The 19219-nt window shown below is 31.8% G+C and overlaps 1 protein-coding gene across 2 annotated transcripts; it reads left to right on the top strand.

Annotated features, from left to right (window-relative positions):
- The first annotated feature begins 6208 nt into the window (after nucleotides 1-6208).
- Nucleotides 6209-18993, top strand: LOC134693384 (uncharacterized). Of its 2 annotated transcripts, none has more exons than XM_063554178.1 (7): nucleotides 6209-6336; nucleotides 9045-9231; nucleotides 11019-11230; nucleotides 12087-12267; nucleotides 14014-14252; nucleotides 15690-15866; nucleotides 17382-18993. In XM_063554178.1, exons 1-7 carry the CDS (start codon nucleotides 6273-6275, stop codon nucleotides 17750-17752), a joined length of 1431 nt encoding a protein of 476 aa, XP_063410248.1. In that variant the 5' UTR covers nucleotides 6209-6272; the 3' UTR covers nucleotides 17753-18993. The 2 variants fall into 2 exon arrangements, with proteins under 2 accessions (XP_063410248.1, XP_063410247.1); XM_063554177.1 differs by having other exon boundaries at nucleotides 15690-15869.
- Nucleotides 18994-19219: the final 226 nt, after the last annotated feature.

Here is a 19219-nt window from a genome sequence, read left to right as displayed (position 1 = left end):
TCAATTTTTGTCAACAATGTTTGATGACTATGAAAGGAAACTAATATTAGATTAAAAGTGCATAGTTTGAATAAAGCAGCTAATAAAAAATTTCCTACTTGATTCGTGAAACCAGGACTACTTTTTTATATAGTTATGCTGATTTCAACAACCCTATTAATGTCGTATTCAGGTCGAAAGTAATTGTCACTTGGGTAATGTTGTGGAAATCAAGCCTAAGGTTACATTAGATCAAAGAGAATACAATCAAGGCAAACTCACGCTCCTTACTGATAGAAATTGTCCTATGTCAGAAAATACGTCGAATAATATGTAACATTAGAATGCAAAAGAAAACGGTCGACACTTTGTAGGATTTATTTCTCTTTGAAATGTAAAATACCTAGAAAGCAGTCTATTATTCGCTCCCATGCCTTCGTCTTAAAAATATCTCAATTAAATTAGATTGATATACAAACTAAATAAGTATCGGCTTGACTACTTTTCATTCCTGTGCAAAACAGTAAAGGAAATGTGCGGTTCAAAATTGAGGAAAACGTTTTTTAGGCAACCAGGATTTTTTAATGCTAGACAATCGGAGATTTTGATATTGATATTGTTATGAAATAATTGCAAACATAAATCACGACCAAGAGGATTGTACCCAAAAACTGTCAAATTGAAGTTCTGCTTTAAAGTATAATTCAAGGTATGTTTACTGATGCTCTGATCTATAGAGAAGTTCATGCAGGCAGTGGTTGTCGTTAGTTCGTGTCGTTTGTTTTGTTATAAATTAGGTCGGTTTTTTTCTAGTCTTAATTCCTTTTACATTTTTTATGTCGGGACCATTTACAGACGACTGTAAGTATGATTATTTCATTGCTGAAGGCCCTACGGGTACCTATAATTATTAATGTCCACTTCATTTGAACTCCTGCCAATCAGGCCACATCTACTAATCCTTAAATATATTCAAAGTTTGTGATTCGAAGTTCCGCGTTGTACCAAGTCAGGAGTATGACAGTTGTTATCTATTCGTTTGATGTGTTTGAGTTTTTGATTTTGCCATTTGATTATTGACTTTCTGCTTTGAATTTTTGAAGACTTTATGAAGTTTTAAGTAATTCCTTTCGTTCCATGCAAGGCCATATAATTAAAAGCGAAAGTCGAAAAATGATAAACAACGTTACCACAGTAACCAAAAGAGAAAATAAACATGAACAGTTCACAAATATTCAGCAGAAAACCAATACATGTATTTTGTATTTATTGAACTTATATACGATATTGCTTCAATATAATAACAACTTTGCAATATGATGGTCTAAATATCTTGAATTTTGTCATCATATTTCCAATACTATGAAAATGCTAAATTATGTATAGTATCATTTTTTAATCATAAATAAATCAAAGTATAATTATCAGTGTTTTTCAAACTATTTTCCATTAATTGAACTTATATATAATATTTGTTAAATAATTCTAGCATTAACATTGTCATTTGACAAGCAAACAAAACGATAATTTGTTTATTCAACACTTATGTAAAAACCGTATTAACACTTTTAAAAGGACGTGAAACAATAAGAACAATAAATGTCAGACAAAGACAACTATCAAATTTCAAAAAAGTAGAATAGTCAGGATGTTGACATATTTTCATTGATTGCTTGTTTATTTGCTTAACGACAAATGACAGGTCGAAATATGATACATCGAACATAGGCCTAATTTGCATCTCAATTTCAAAAGAGAAACAAAGTATCAAAATATTTGTCAAATTCTGTAATTTATTGATTTATATAATTCTCCCATTCGTAATTTGTCTATCTATTTTCATCGAAATTCGTAAAGAAATGCAGTCATGTCTATGCTGAGGAGACTTTTGATAAATAAAGATTATTTCACTGAATCTCGTGCAATAAGATTTTTCTAATCTCCACAGTTAAAATTTTAGGCTGAAAACGCCAAGCTTTACGAAGATAAATGTAGATTTTGAATGAAGAATCCTCGATGCAATGGTAGAATCTATATACCTATCTAAAGATTTTATGCTAGCATTTTGTTTTTTGAATTTCGATGAAATTATATCAAGTTATTTTTATAACAATAAATCATTTCAATTCAAACGATAGTGCTTGTTGATATTTTGCCTTGCACGGAAGTTAGTCTATTATTATTACTCACTGTCATGAGGTGAAAAGTATTTTTTATGTTCGATATTTCAATCACTCAAAACGACAGATAGCAATCAATGTAGCCCAAAACTTGGGATAGAAGACATCATTGAAAAATTGAAAATCATAATTTGATAGATAAAAGTAGAACATAATAATTATAATCCACAATCCATTATAAGTTATGAACTGCGAACCCTTGGGCAACCGAGAACTTAGGAGGAGGGCGCGAGATAACAATGTGTAAACTGGTCCATCTTCATCATCGGCATACGCAATCCTCTTTTCAATAGACGTGTAGATGTTCTGTCACTTCTAACTACAGAGTTGCATGCAAATTCTCATTTCTCTGCAGGGTTTGCTTCTCAGCTATCTTCAACTTCGTACTTTAGTTGGCATCTTTCACTTTTTTATTTCGAGCGTCACTGGTGAACCATTTAAGACGAACGCGCGTCTGAGCATACAATTTATTTCCTGTAATCTTGAGGAATTTATCAGCATATAAACGTATATAATTATATCATCCCTTTAGAATTGAATAACTCCGCCACATTATATATGTATGTGCCTGTTCCAAGTCAGGAACCTGTTAATCAGTGGTTGTTGTTTTTTTATGTGTTTTCCCCTTTTTTTTATATAAATAAGGCAGTTTTTTCGTTTACATTGTCATTTCGGGGCCTTTTATGGCTGACTATGCGGTATGGGGCTTTGCTCATTGTTGAAGGCCGTACGGTGACATATAGTTGTAAAATTCTGTGTCATTTTGGTCTCTTGTGGAGAGTTGTCTCATTGGCAATCATACCACATCTTCTTTTTTTATACTTACCATTGTTTTATTTTGATGAGTATGCAATTATATATACACATACTATTCCTTTATAATAAAATAAAAACACACCTATGTTTTAATGACCAGACTGCTCATTAATAATTGCCATGTAAACGGCTTATTTTTATTTAAGGAATGATCGTAATATTTTTTCTGTCTATGAAGAAATAACATAAAAAAAATTGGTGCACACTGGATTACGCGCGAAGCGGATTATTTAACAGTGTGCAACACATTTTTTATGTTATTTCGAATAGACAGAAAAAATATGACAGTCTTTTCTTTTAATTTAATTCTAAATTCAATTTTTAACCGTTGAAAACCATGAAAAAACGTTGATGACGTCATGGTCACATGACTAAATTATGTCTATGGGCTGATAACAAAATAACGCCAGCCAATCAGAAGACGCGTTACATCAAAAATTAAATTATTTCTTATTAACAATTGTTTAAACTAATTGCTTTCATGAAGCCATTATAAACATAAACCCAGTTCAGTATATTATCAGTTTAATTTAGAGCTTAACTACTATGCTGTGTCAATAATACAAAGTAGCGTATATATATAGATAACAACGAAAGTATTTTTGCATTATATTGTGTCTAACAGCTGAAGTAAACTTCTTATCGTCGAACTTGTTTATTAGTAACTAATTAAAAATAATGAGCATTGCTTTATGTAGCTGTTTTTCTGATACCATGAGTTTTCTTAATTATTGTATTTTATTTTACCTTCCCACTGTTCGTACATCACTGATGAATCTTTTGTTTGTAGATGAAACACAACTTGGTGTACCATATTTGTTATGAATCCTTGAATTCACCAGCTGCCAATACCTTTGAGTTCACATGCAATATTATTAATATGTGCATGATCTGTACTGGTTATAACATGGGATATTATATGAAACCATAAGACTCTTCTGCTCCAGGGCATAGATAGTTTAAGCTGTATTTTGCGAAAAGTGAGACTGGTATACACAATTGTCAGCCTGGTATCCTTTTTTTTTTTATGATTTCTTAATATGATATAACCTCATGTAAAAGAAAATTATACTAGTGCAATGTTTTTTATTGAAATCCTATATAGTTCTTCAAATTAAATTTAAAAAAATCAAAAAGAGGTGGTATGATAGCAATGAGACAGCTGTCCACCAGAACTTCAAATCTTTTTCGATTCTATAGACTTATTGATGAAGGTTATACATATATAGTAGTCATAAATAGTTATGCCAATCCGTTTTTTTTACTTTATTTTAGAATATAGGTTGATAGGAAGTCTAGTATAAATGTATTTAAAGTTAATGACTTATGCCTGAACCCGGCCTAGTTTTGTTGTTAATTTGATCTTCCATCGCATTTTTTTCATCGAGGAATTATTACATGATAAAGATCACATAAATATTATGATTGAGTATATGAACATGCATATAAGGTGGATTTTAAAATTGATATGGTATTTAGTTATATATGTTTTTGTATTTTTTATACGTCATTTATTGTCCCGAATCTTTTATATTCGGGTCTGATCTTTTTGAATTTTCCTCGGAATTCAGTATTGTTGCGATTTTACCTTTCATCTAATGCTTCACGTAAATGCTTCCTCATTGTATACAAAATGTTGATACACATAATAATAGAAAACTTTCGAGTTCAATGCATTTCCGTAAAAGCTTTGGTTTTAGTGAACATCATTCGTGCGTTTAGGGACGTCGTCACTTCTGATCTAATGTTGAGTGATTGGTTTGAAAACTTTAAAGCTATATTGCACGAATTATTCGCCAAATTGAATGTTCATAATTATCTTTTAGCATTGTCATTATTAGGGAATTGTGATTATGACAATTACTAAGACGTTTGAAGAACGTTAAATTTATAGGGAAGGGATACAGGCGATCCCTTCTTTCTGGTAAATGACGTCATAAAGGCGCGCATGATTAACAAGTTTTCTCTTGCGACGTTTGTTAAATTATCATTTAAAACTACAAAGGAATCAGTAAATTGATATAATAACAGTTTTTCATTTGACTTGGTTAACACATTCATACGACATATTATTACGATGCAGTCACGAAAGTTACAATTTATCAAAACATAAATTTATATCTTAAAACATATCGCAATAACTATCCGCCAATCGAAGTACTGAAAACCTTACGACAAATTTGCTACATACTATTATTATTCAAATTGCTTCGTTCATATTATATATTGTTTTGACAACAACATAGAGAAAATTGGCTGATTTTTATATAGATTGATACTTAAAATGAATATAAACTCACGCATATTGTATGTGAAAATAAGCTCGTCAACAACATAAAGGTCAAGGTTCTCCTGCGGTCATATATAAGTCAAATCTGATAAAAATCTAACTAAATAACATGAAAAGTGTTGAGAATTTTATTTGTACACAACAAACAGAATAAAACAAATGAACCGAGATTTCTATAGATATTTGTGTTACATAAATGTTTAAGGGTCAATAATTTGACAGACATACAATTAAACCTTTTGTCTTTTTCAACAAATTAACTAGAATTTTGAACTTATCAATATAAACATTAAACTAGATCGATAACTATTTCCTGAAAATTTTAATAGTAAAAGGTTGGTTAACATACTTTACTATGCATAGAACAATATATTGTGAAGATATATATCCAGTAAATATTTGTTTCAGATTTATCAATCGGTTAGTGACAGTAGATTTACTCCATCATTTCAAATATACTAATCATTCGCAAATTCACGTTATGATCGACTTATACTGATTGTTTAAACTATTGAAGCATATTACTCATTTAATTTCATTCTGATATAATATTGTCATGTAAACTTGATTAATTTGATGTTGTGGTCGGAGGATAATCCAAAAGTTTTATGTAAATTATTTTCAATAGAAGAAATCTTTGGAAAATGAATTATTTTTTGACATGCATTTGTATCGTTATATTAAAGTACGGATCTATTCATGCTAATCGTAAGTATAATCAATTTCCGGTATCACCAGACAAACATGTTACATGTAGTGAAAACAATCAGAACTGCATGAAAAAACTCGTTGCGAATGCATATTTTTAACAATAACGATAGAGTTTTCCACTTCTATTAAGCATTTTGAATTTGCATAAGTTCCGGGTGGAATCCGATATCGACACCAATAGTGTATACCACATGCTACCTGCTACCTGTAACCTGTTACGATCCGCTCCTGTTGTAGTCGGAGGATAATTCAAAAGTTTTATGTAAATTATTTTCAATAGTAGTAATCTTTGGAAAATGAATTATTTTTTGACATGCATTTGTATCGTTCTATTAAAGTACGGATCTGTTCATGCTAATCGTAAGTATAATCAATTTCCGGTATCAACAGACAGACATGTTGCATGTAGTGAAAACAATCAGAACTGCATGAAATCCTCGCTTCGAATGCATATTTTTTAACAATAAAGATAGAGTTTTCCACTTCTATAAAGCATGCACCATTCGTCGGAAATATCTATGCAGTTAAATACAAGACGTGTTTTGATCGAATTTGACAGGGTCTTTAATTACTTATATAAATAAGATTTCAAATGTATTTAAGATTAAAACAAAATGAACTTTATGTTGCATCTAAAAATAATGTAACAAAAAAATAATCTGATAAAACTGATAAAGATCACAAAAATATTCAAGCCTTATGCAAATTTAAAACGGAAAATTCCCTTACTAAATGGCAAAATCATAAGCTCAAAAACACGGAATGAATGGAAACAATAGTTATATAAGTGACATGCAAATGGCATTTTTGTTATGTAGAAAATGGTGGACAAATACTATCTTTATAGCAAGCTAACAGATTTTGATCTGAAACTATCAGCTTTATCTTTGCAGCTCTTTTTATACTGACGATAACTTTTTACGTAATTTCAAGTTTAAGCCAATTTTCAAACTTCTCTTTTGAAGCCTCATAGTGCATGAATTTTCAACAACAGTGTAAAATTCTGTACACCCCTGATTACACCAAGATAACTTATAGTATTCCTGTCTTCTGTTTTTTATTTTGCTTATGATCATTGTCTATATGCCGTTTTGAATGTCTTTTTAGACATGATTGCTATTTTATGTAGTGATTAAGATTATAACATAGTATTGACTGTTTTACCCCTATATTTTCCATATTTTCACTACATTTGTATTTTGTTTGTTTGTTTTGTTTACATATCGTTGACAATATAATTTAATATTACGTGACTGTCATACAGGTGAGAGGTTAAGCTAGCTTTAAAACTAGGTGCAATCCACCATTTCTACATAAAAATGCCTGTACCAAGTCCGGAATAAGACATTTCTTATTCATTTGTTTAATGTGTTTTAGATAACGATTTTGCCATTTGCTTAGGAACTTCTCGTTTTGAATTTTTTCCAAATTCAGTATTTTTGTTATTTTACTTGTTAAGAACTGTTCAGACAATTTGATTGCAGTCCTTTCTAGCCTTTGTTTAGACTGTTAAGTGGTTGTTATTTACCTGTTCTATCAATATCGTAATGTCATGTCTAAAAAGCTACTGAGCAATAATACAGTACTGTGACAGAAAGTGACTAAATGATATATTGTTCAGCTGATTCAGCTGCGTATCTATTCTTTCCTCGGAGTTCAGTATTTTTGTGATTTTACTTTCTACAAAAATAACGAGGTTCAATTTGTTACCCGACATGACGTAAAAACGGCGAAAATAAGAATTCAACTTTATGTTATAGATAATGCATATTTTAAGGTTTTTCTTGTCGCAGAACACACCGAGGGGTGTCAGGATTGATCAAATGAAAGACCGACCGGAGGGAGGTCTTTCTTTGAACAATCCTGACACCCCGAGGTGTGTTCTACGACAAGAAAAACCTTAAAATATGCATTATCTGACTTATATACCGTAAAAAAATATTAATTTTATAAAGATTTGTAAAATTTAGTTCCCTTTTTTACCGACAATGCACTAAAGTGGGATATTTCTTTCTAATGCGTTCAGGTTTTGATACGCCCTGCGGCTCATTTAAAATGTGAAATAAAACTCACTAAATAATTTAGATATAAACCTTTTAAAAATTGTTATCCATACACAATAAAATATTACTGTAACTGCATGAAGTAAGACACAAATGTATTGTTACCATCCGATAACGGTGTATGACAAATACAAGACACATTGTAAGTTATTTATTGTATCACTTAGCTTATGGAAAAGGGGGAGGGGGTATGTGTTTTTCTCGTTTTGTTATGCTATTTCTATCGTTCTGAAAGAAAATAACGCCATATAGGTATATAAATATTACTAATATATGACATAATGTTGATTCAAAATTATACCTTTTGCCTTCCACATAAATAATATTACCAAATAGTAATAAGTTCCGGGTGTAATCCGATATCAACACCAATAGTATATATCAATTGCTACCGGCTACCTGTAACCTGTTACGATCCGATCCTGTCAGGCGCCCCTTTACACGCTGTATTTGGGATTTGCTATATGCAAGGGTCATTATCACACACGTGATTACATAGGGATAAACACTATAGTAAATGCAATCGTTGTCACGTGAAGTTTCTGGTTGTACGTGGCCGAGTTAAAACAGAAAGGTGTTTTAAGCAGAGAATCCTGAGCACCTTATTTTATTAGCATGACTCAATTAGATGGAAATTACGAATACTAAAAAATAATGCTTAAAATTATGAATAGGTTTTTTAATTCAGTCATGAACCCGCAATGTCGCGGATGTGTTGTCGTGGTAAATATGAAAAAATGAAGACATGTTACCATTAGTCATGTGACGTCATATTCTTACAGAAACCGAATGTTGAGTGACGTTTTGAAATAATTTGTTTTAAAATACATGGAAATGTGTTGATGAACAAAATTGTAATTATATTTTTAAAAAGTGAACAACTCTCCTGCAAACTTGTTTGTAAAAAAAATTTATCTTGATATCAATATACTTTCAAGCAACTTGTAATTTTTCTTCTTCTTGTAATACATCTTGGAATATTTTCTTCTTCTTTTCTCTTCCTAGAAAACATATACGAGTATGGTGATTGTCAAGAAGGCGGAGCCTCTTATACATATGGACATTTTGTCATATGTTACTGGATAGATTTTGTGCCTCTTCAACATGGCACGACTCATTGTGGAGATTATGATTATGCATGGGTACCAGACAGTGGTGCAAATGATATTTTATATCAGTTAGCATTAACAAGGTATGGCAAACATTTATAGCCAATTTAGTAGGTTTTATAATGATCAACATAGCCATCTATCAATTTAATTTAACGTGCAATCTTATCATAGATGTTTTAAGAAGATTTGTCTGAACATGGGCTACGAAATGAAATAAAGTGACATAAGAGGGGAAGGGGTATTTGATATTCGTTTGGGAGAAGGAGGCGGGTGGTACAGGGGGTTAATTTTGGGATTTTGGATTCATTTGTTTTCCATGCATAATTTGAATTTTCCGTGGCTGTTTATTTTAGATCTATCTTTCTTTTTTTGTACATGTATAGTCTCAACTGTCCTGTATTTTTTGCGACCATCTTGCCGTGTTTAAAGACATTCATTTTCTGTTCTTCCTAAACCAAGTTACAGATCACTTTAAAAACAAATCCCTTCCACCAGATATCAAATGATCGTTAATTAAAATCTTTCTACATCCCGGTTCAGTTTACGTATATTTGGTACAAAAATATCAAAATGGACTGGACACATGTTATACAAATATAAGAGACTTCTCTTTTTTCTAAATATATGAGGTTACGGGTGGGAGGTTACAAATCAGAGAAAAACGGTTACAAAATATTCAGAATAGGGAAAAAAGACAAAAAAATATGATTAAGAGAATAATGGACAAAAAGGATAAAAGGTAGAACAAATAATCAACATTTACAGAAGACAGAAATGAATGGGCCCTCATTTTATACCTAGTATATCAAAGTTTCCCAAACATTGATATTGCAGGGTCAAACACAAATAAAGACCAAAAATTAACGAACGAGTGCATTTGAGGTTGCAGTTTTGTGATAGACTACAAGATAACCCACTCTGACCATGCTATTACTGGGGATATACACATATTTATTCAGCATGAACATCTCCAAAATATTATATCCAATGGTCAAAAGTTTAGAGAACTTTAACACATAAATTGGAACCATAACTTCCAAATAATAATTGATTCGTTTGAGCACTACGCTAGACCATGGAATAAACGTGAAGATGTTCAACTTTAAACTTTGTCAGAATGAGTTAAAGCAATCAGAACATATAAAACATCAGTCATTGCATTCATAAATTGACAAGAAATGTAAAATTCTTTTTTTCCCAAAGCCATTCTACAACGATTTTCAAGTTTGCATACAACATTTTGGAAGCAAATTTTACAAACAACTGACATTGGCAATTTTGTAAATGTCTTATTTCACACTTTTTGATTGGTCCAACTGTTTGCTATTTTGTAATACCAAAGATTTCCTCCCGACCAGACCATTGGTGTTAAAAAGTATTTTTAGCCAAAAAAGTCAAATACGACATTTTAGAAGCCCGGCGACGATATCATTGATAAGGCTGAAATGAACATCACATTGAACAGCAAATTGGAGGACTAACCTTGTTTGTATTGGATACCTACGCTTCACAAAATTCCATACAAACAACGGTACATTGCCGGCTCGGCTACATGTTCGACTAAATAATTGTCCATTAGATTGACAAAGATTCTGTCCGCAGTAAAGGAGAAAAGTAAATAAAACTAATGAATTATATTAAAGTAAACAAAAACAAACAAACAAACAAACACCTATAATAAATGTATAAATCGACCAATCAATCATTAAATCAATAAATCAATAAATCAAACAAAAAAGTTAAGATAAGTTAAGCAGTATTTAAAAATGTTTGTTGATAAATAATTGACCAGGAATCAGTTTATTTAGCTCCATATAAAAATTCGAAGGGTATTCGTACAACAATGGTATCTATTATCTTTTTGCAGGGGAACTGCAAATATCATGTATCACATTGGATACACAATCGACTACAGCTCATCCGTAGATTACACAGTTATAAGAGAGGTAAATGGTGAGCCACAGAATTATTCTGCGTTTATATCGGCGATGGATACTACTAAAACCTGTGTTGGCTTCAAAGACGGACATTGGGATTCCATACTTTGTACGCTCTACCGGGAAGCTTTTTGCTCTTTAGGTAAATATATTTGTGTTAAAAAAATACCATTCTTCTTTTATGGGGATTTTTTTTCTGTAGGGAAACATATTTTACGACTAAAATAAAAAAAAATGTTGATGCAAACGTTTATAATTAGATTCGTTTAAGACATTTTGTCCAAAAACATCGAAACACACTATTTTAAGTATGGACAGCTTTATTTATGATTAGAATAATTTTGAAAAAAGGGTTTTAAGCTTTCGTTCATTTTTGATGACATCAATATTTTATACTTAAAAATATAAGGTTAATGAACTAATTTGTTTTTGTAAGTTTAAAGTAAAAAGCAATCTTCAAGAATGATAGTTTTAACCTTCCTGAAAATAGAATATGAAAATGTTTACTGATTACCAATGAGATAAATATCCAAAAAGTAAAATAATAAAAATACTGAACTCTAATCAAATGTCAAAACCAAAAGCAAAAACACATCAAGCGAATGTATAACAACTGTAATATGCCTGACTTGGTGCAGGCATTGTCTTATGTAGAAAATTGTGAATTGAACATGGTTTTTATAGCTCGCTAAACCTCTCAATTGTATGACAGTCGCTCCAAATTGCATTATATTAACGAACAAAGTCCTAACGACGTGGATAGAATGTCAATAAAATACGCTTTAAGTTGAAGCGTGTCTGGTCAGTTCATCACAAAAATACTGAACTCAGAGGAAAATCAATACGGAAAGTCCATAATCACATGGCAAAATCAAATAACAAAACGCATCAAAAACGAATAGACAACAACTGTCATATTCCTGACTTGGTACAGGCATTTATAAATGTAGAAAATGATTGATTAGTTTATATCTATAGTTGACATATTTGTGTTTTAGTTATCGAGTTTAACTATGGAGATTGTAAGGATAATGGCGTGTCATACTTAGTCGGGCTAAATCTATACTGTTACTGGATTGACACTACCCAACAACAATCTACAAATGCATGTGACCTTGAATACTCCGTTATCCCAGATTTAAAAGCACAAAGAGTGGTTAATTGGTTAATTAAAGTGCGGTATGTAATAAAGTCAATAAAATAAAATAAAGGCGGTATCTTATGTACCCAACTACAATCTACAAATGCATGTGACCATGAATATTCCGTTATCCCAGATTTAAAAGCACAAAGAGTGGTTAATTGTTTAATTAAAGTGCGGTATGTAATAAAGTCAATAAAATAAAATAAAGGCGGTATCTTATCTACCCAACAACAATCTACAAATGCATGTGACCTTGAATACTCCGTTATACCAGATTTAAAAGTACAAAGAGTGGTTAATTGGTTAATTAAAGTGCGGTATGTAATAAAGTCAATAAAATAAAATCAAGGCGGTATCTTATGTACCCAACTACAATCTTCAAATGCATGTGACCTTGAATATTCCGTTATCCCAGATTTAAAAGCACAAAGAGTGGTTAATTGGTTAATTAAAGTGCGGTATGTAATAAAGTCAATAAAATAAAATAAAGGCGGTATCTTATGTACCCAACAACAATCTACAAATGCATGTGACCATGAATATTCCGTTATCCCAGATTTAAAAGCACAACGAGTGGTTAATTGGTTAATTAAAGTGCGGTATGTAATAAAGTCAATAAAATAAAATAAAGGCGGTATCTTATGTACCCAACTACAATCTACAAATGCATGTGACCTTGAATATTCCGTTATCCCAGATTTAAAAACACAACGAGTGGTTAATTGGTTAATTAAAGTGCGGTATGTAATAAAGTCAATAAAATAAAATAAAGGCGGTATCTTATGTACCCATGAACATGGTCACTTTACTGGATTTGATGTGTATCGTTGGTTCCGTGGTAAATCAATCTACTTCTTATTTAGAAATAACTATATCTATACAAGCTCGACAACTGTTTTTAATCTTACGTCGCTGTTGTGCTAATGCGGCGTAAAGCAACCAACAATCAATCAATATAATCTGACGTTTTATTTCATTTAGATTATTGTTGTTCAAGTGCGGAAACTGCAACAACTTTCTATTCGATAGTTTACTAAAACTAGAAAAGAGGGTTGTATAATCTTAAAATAAGTACATGCACAAAATATTACTCATTCAAAGCAAAGGAACAGCACTTTTATTGTTGTTTTTCATCTTGAAGCCTTCATTACGGAACATAAAAATTCTCACTCATTGCAAGTTAAACACGATCCCTTGCTCTACTTTGAGTGGAATATTTTTAATAATTTGGATGGATTTAATAAACGGTATGTAACACCACCACATCCCCATTTAAACATTGCTATTTTTCTTCACATTTTGATTATCATCGATCGTTTTATGTCAATTAATTTGCTCTAAGCATTATTACAATTCAAATAACTAATGGCAATTAAAATACATTTGAACATAAAAAATGCATTTAAAAAAAAAATGAAGTCAAATTCTTAATAAATGGTCAAGTGCAAAATATAACATAAAAGTCTTATTATCTTATTATTAATTTTAACATCTTCCGGTTGATAATGGAAGTGCGAAACTACTTTTTCACTAGTTGCCTAGTCTCCATAGTGACATGTGGTCGTTTACCATAGTGTGAATTGATGCTATTAACCAAATTATGCGTACACTGGTCATGATAAGATGTTGTCTATAGAAAAAGGTGGTCCCTTCATTCTTTCAAAATATTAAGAAATTTTATTTGGGGGATAAATAATTGGGAGATACAGCTTGGTCTCATTATACAGGTGGTCGTTAAGTCAGGTTTAATAATATATTTTCTATTCACTTTATTCATTCAGAAACCTATCACATACAGGGACTTATTACCATATAGGATATAAAGAAACCCCAAGTGGAACAAATGGTGTGTACACACATTACGGAGTGCTACAAGACTGGACGAATTGGGATGTCAGCGATTCATACCCGTTGGATAACAATGTAGACAATTGTGTTATCATTAAGCAGCCGTATGGTCTTTGGAGAGACTATACTTGCACATTGTCACTCATGTCAATTTGCTCAACGGTTAGAAAAGGTGAGTTAACATGTTTTACCTCTCTGCATTTTGTATGTGCTTGATCCAGTAACTTCTTTTCAATGTTAAATATGTATAATGACATATCTGGAAATAAAAAAAAAGAGGGGCGAAAGATACTAGAGGGAGAAACTCATAGATCGAAATTAAACTGACAACCTCATGACTTAAAATGAAAAAGACAAACGGACAAATATTAAGACACAACATAGAAAATTAAAGACTAAGCAACACGCACCCCACCAAAAACTGGGGATGATCTCAAGTGCACCAGAAGGGTAAGCATATCCTACTCCATATGTGGCAACTGTCGCGCACAACTATCACCAGACCACAAGGAAAGGATATAAACATCTACTGCATTCATAAATTGTTAAAATACATATCAAAAAGTAAGTATAAAATTATTTTACAACAAAATCTTTTAAGTGAAAGATACTTAGCCAGTTATAAGAAGTTGTGCTAAGGGGTACTTCCTTTGCTCAGTCGGTTAGAACGCTGACTCTATGATGAGTTTATTTACTGTTTCACAAAAGGAGAAATTTGAGATTCAAATTTTGTTCAGTATACTGTTTGTTAAACTGATTCTTTCCAAGTGAGGAACGAGATGAAATTTGTTTTTTTAATTATGAATCGCTAATGTGTGCCAAGAATGCAAGTGTTGTCGCTCTAAGTTAAGCCACATCCGTCATTGGCAATATATGGGTAAAAAATTAATGTCTGGCATATCTACAGTTTTAGAGAATCACTTACAACCAGCTGACCAAATATTTACTTATTTTTTTTCAGTTGTTAAAATGTACTAGTATGCATACAAGGTTTTTTAGTGCATTTTAACATATTGACAAGGTTGAGGTAGGTTTTTTTACGGATTCAAAACATACTCACCGTTACAACTTACCACTGTATAACTGCTGTGAGTTAATAAAAAGTTCACTTGTTGATGATCAGTCTATTGAATTTTTCAAAGTATCGAAAAATAGGAAGTGTGTACCTGACAGGTACAAAAAGTGCTCCAACGCTACACGTTTGCTGTTTGTAAACGAATTATCATAGTCCCAATCATATAGCTGGTGGCCATTAGAAACAACAGTAGCTTATGGATTTCAACAACAAAAATTATAAAATCCGTTGACTCGACACGGCAAGTTTACCAGAACAAATATTTTATGTTTGTTCGATTATTTGATAATCTTCGACTGTATTTTTTATTATCTTGCTTCAATTATGATATATGATTCAGTGATTATGTGGCTACGTAGACCATGAGGGCATCGCAAATTTACAAATTCGTGATGGTGACCTTAAAAAATAACACATGAAAATTCTGAATAGAATAACATGAACCCCGGTATAGAGTTACACAAAGACTGTGTGTTCCTTTGTGTGATTCAGAGACATTGTTTTTGTAATCTATATCTCCCTTTTCCTTTTCAGTCACACGATGTCAAACACCAGTCGTTTACGATGGATCAACGTTGATAAGTCAAACCGGAGATATATATGGTGACACATGTCATTACACCTGTGACATAGGCCGTGTGTTGGTGTCCGGAAATCTAACGAGAACTTGTCAAATGTATGGATTTTGGGACTACAGTGCACCAGTCTGTAGTAGTAAGTTAAACGAACGCTCACTGTCTCACTTGTATAGATTACGCATTTTATTATTTGTCATGGCTTATGATTGAAGGTGTCAATACATACAAGAGCCTCCTCGTGGGCTTTTTGATTATGTGATTCTTTGCCGTTTATATAGTGATTGATTGATTATAAGCAGACCAAATATTTCATGATTATTAAAAAAAAATGATGATTTCATTATTATGTTGACATACAATATGTGATTAGGTTAATACGTGGACACCATAAGAGGGGCATAATTTAAAAAAAGATATTCGACGTACAAATTGCCATAAATAATGATGTACCTACCATCAACAAAATGCACAAATGGATGTAGAATGTTGTATCATTTCAATACAAAAATGAATGCTATCCAAAACAAAACCTACATACATGTAGTACTATATACGTAATACATGTTGAGATTGTTAAAAAAAAACTTAGGTTATACTCCGTCAGGCAAAAAAATAAATAGTTTTTTTTTCTCTCGTAAAATATTTACACTATATCCCAAATGTTCATATTTTTTTTTATAGATTTAAGCTTTACTTCAAAGTGATATTCAGAAAAACGCTAAGATGACCAAATAAGTCTAAAAGCAATCCGTTTCGCCAATAGAATACATGCTCACAATCTATTATTTTTGACATATAAATCAGCATTCATAGAAAAGTATGAATTTAAAAAATATGATCCAATCCGTAAACTGTCCGGTAAGGACCGATTTTGGCCTCAAATTTCAGGTTCATCTGCCGAAAGATGTTGACCACTTTTTAAACACTTAAGTGTTTATTCTATTTGATTCAATTAGTTTATGTGAAAGATTTTAACTGATTTTGTCATTAAAAACGATCCGATTCAAGCTCAAATATGAAAAATCTACCAAATATGCCAAAAATGCCACTTTTCAGATGGTTTTTGTCAAAAATGAAAGTGGCCGCATCCCTGTTCATCATCAACCTTTATATATGTTATGTATTATCATAAAATACAACTTTCATTTTAATATTAAGGATGAACACGAATGCGGCCACTTTCGTTTTATACGAAATCCGTCTAAAGTTTTAATAAACTGCTAGAATTGTGAAGATTTCAGTGATTTATCATGACTTAATGGTGCTAGTACCCGATATATGTGCAGTGTATTGTCAAAAGCAGCCCATATCTATGTAGCAGAAGCATTCTACTGTTCAATTAATTTATAAAAGTTTACATTTTAACAATTTTGTAAAACTGCTATATTTTGGGGCCAAAAAGTGGTCTTACCGGACCTACTCCTTTCAAACTTATTTTTGTCCCTTAACGAACCCTTGATCGCGGAAAAGGTGTTCCATGATGAAATTGACATTGCACAACTCAAAGCTATGTTATTATATTTAGGAAATAAACACAACTAGTTGCAGTATAAATGAAATAACTGAAATGTTGAAGTTTGTAATAAAATCTAGTGAAGCTCATTCCTTAATTACAACTATAAAGTCATTAGAATTCATTTTGTATTAGTAGAAACATCCCAAACAACAACGGAAGTGATATCAACACCTGAACTAAAATCGAGCGACATATCAACATCAACAACCATCGTCATGGAGACTACAACCAATACTCAAAAAGTTGAAGAAACCACCACGTTGTCACCTTCCGGCACAACATCTAATCTTTGCATTTGTGCATGCTCCCTAGTTGCAAATATGACAATTGATATTGAACAGAGAATTGAAGAATTAAAAAAAATCCTGACGGTGGACAAAGAGGTCTTATCATCTACAATCCGCCGCCTTACTTGTGCGGATGATCCACGGCCGTCGTCGGCTTACATTGGCTATACTGGAGCTATCATCATCGGTACTGTTCACATCGATCATTATCGTTGATATAATTAACATATATCTCTTCTGCAAAACATTTTGATTGAGATTGATAGTATATATATATTTTGAAGAATGGGATATTATATATGATGAGTTTATTTACAACCAATTGGTCGAAACCACTGCTGGTGGAGTTTTAATTACCGGAGAGTATCACCAGTCCAGGCCTCACGGTCATAAAACTTTCGAGCATGATTTTTGTACTCAGACTCGAAAATCAACCAATCATATTGCTGGATTTCCTGTTTCGAGCATGATTTTTGTGCTCCGAGCACTGAGCAAAGTTTTATGCCTTCAAGGCCAGTAGTCAGCATTTCTGTGCCGACATGAATTATCATTGATATGGCAATATCTATACATTAACTGTTTACAAAACATTTAAATTTTTGAAAAACTAAGGATTTTCTACCTCAGGAATAGATTACTTTAGTTGTAATTGGCAAAACTTTTAGGAATTTTGGTCCTCAATGCTCCTCAACTTTGTACTTTATTTGGCCTTTTTAACTTTTTTGGATTCGAGCGTCACTGATGAGTCTTGTGTAGACGAAACGTGCGTCTGGCGTAAATACAATATTTAATCCTGGATTATATGATGAGTATATATACACATTTTAAAAGTTACAAAAAGTTATTGTTACTTTTATTGTGATTCATCCACAGATTCTTCTTTGTATTATCAAGACCGTCCCATTTTTTTGGTATTTTAAAGCCATCGTTATTGTTTGTTCCACTGATATTTATAACCAATGAATAAAATGTTATTTATATACACACCAGAGAGAAATTCTGATAAAAAATCTAAGATGGCTTCCTGATGACCTTATCCCGAATATCTGGTAATCCGAATCTTTCGTATAAACAAAAGGTCATTTTTTTTAACATTTATTCGAATTTATTTAAAGGTCTGAGAGATTTCTTGTTATGTAGAAGTGTATACTAGTAGGCTGTACATCCACGTCATCACCATCATCATCAGCATTATTAAAAAAAACTTACGTTATTTTTGTTCCATCTTTTTAAATTGATAGATACGTAAAGTATTGTATCGCCTCCGGGTGCGGGGATTTCTCGTTACATTGAAGACCTGTTGGTGACCTTCTTCTGTTATTTTTTCTATGGTCGGGTTGTTGTCTCTTTGATACATTCCCTATTTCCATTCTCAATTTTATATTTTGTACTGTTGCATGCTTATGTTAATATTGTATAATAATGTATTGTTGTTCGGACAGGACTTCATAAGTTTGGCTTACTTGTGTTCAATCCATTTTGCTTTGAGTAAATAAAAATTTCAGTATAATTTTGAATTTGTTGTCTACATTTTCCATAGTAATAGAAAACTAGACAAAATGTTAATTTATCTAGATTATATAGGCAGATGTGAAAACACGACTTATTATAGCGACGCGGGTTAAAAGTTTAAACAAAAGATAATGTCACAACCATCCCCTTGGTTTTCTTTTATCTAAAAAA

The sequence above is a fragment of the Mytilus trossulus genome, chromosome 12, assembly GCF_036588685.1.
Source record: "Mytilus trossulus isolate FHL-02 chromosome 12, PNRI_Mtr1.1.1.hap1, whole genome shotgun sequence".
NCBI lineage: Eukaryota > Metazoa > Mollusca > Bivalvia > Mytilida > Mytilidae > Mytilus > Mytilus trossulus.
The sequence above is the reverse complement of the archived record's forward strand: the minus strand, read 5'-3'. Positions and strand labels throughout refer to the sequence as shown.

Coding starts and splice junctions, on each gene's coding strand:
- LOC134693384 (XM_063554177.1), top strand. CDS start 6,273: ATGAATTATTTTTTGACATGCATTTGTATCGTTCTATTAAAGTACGGA. Junction 12,268..14,013: donor AATTGGTTAATTAAAGTGCG/GTATGTAATAAA, acceptor TTATTCATTCAG/AAACCTATCACATACAGGGA. Junction 14,253..15,689: donor TTGCTCAACGGTTAGAAAAG/GTGAGTTAACAT, acceptor TTTCCTTTTCAG/TCACACGATGTCAAACACCA.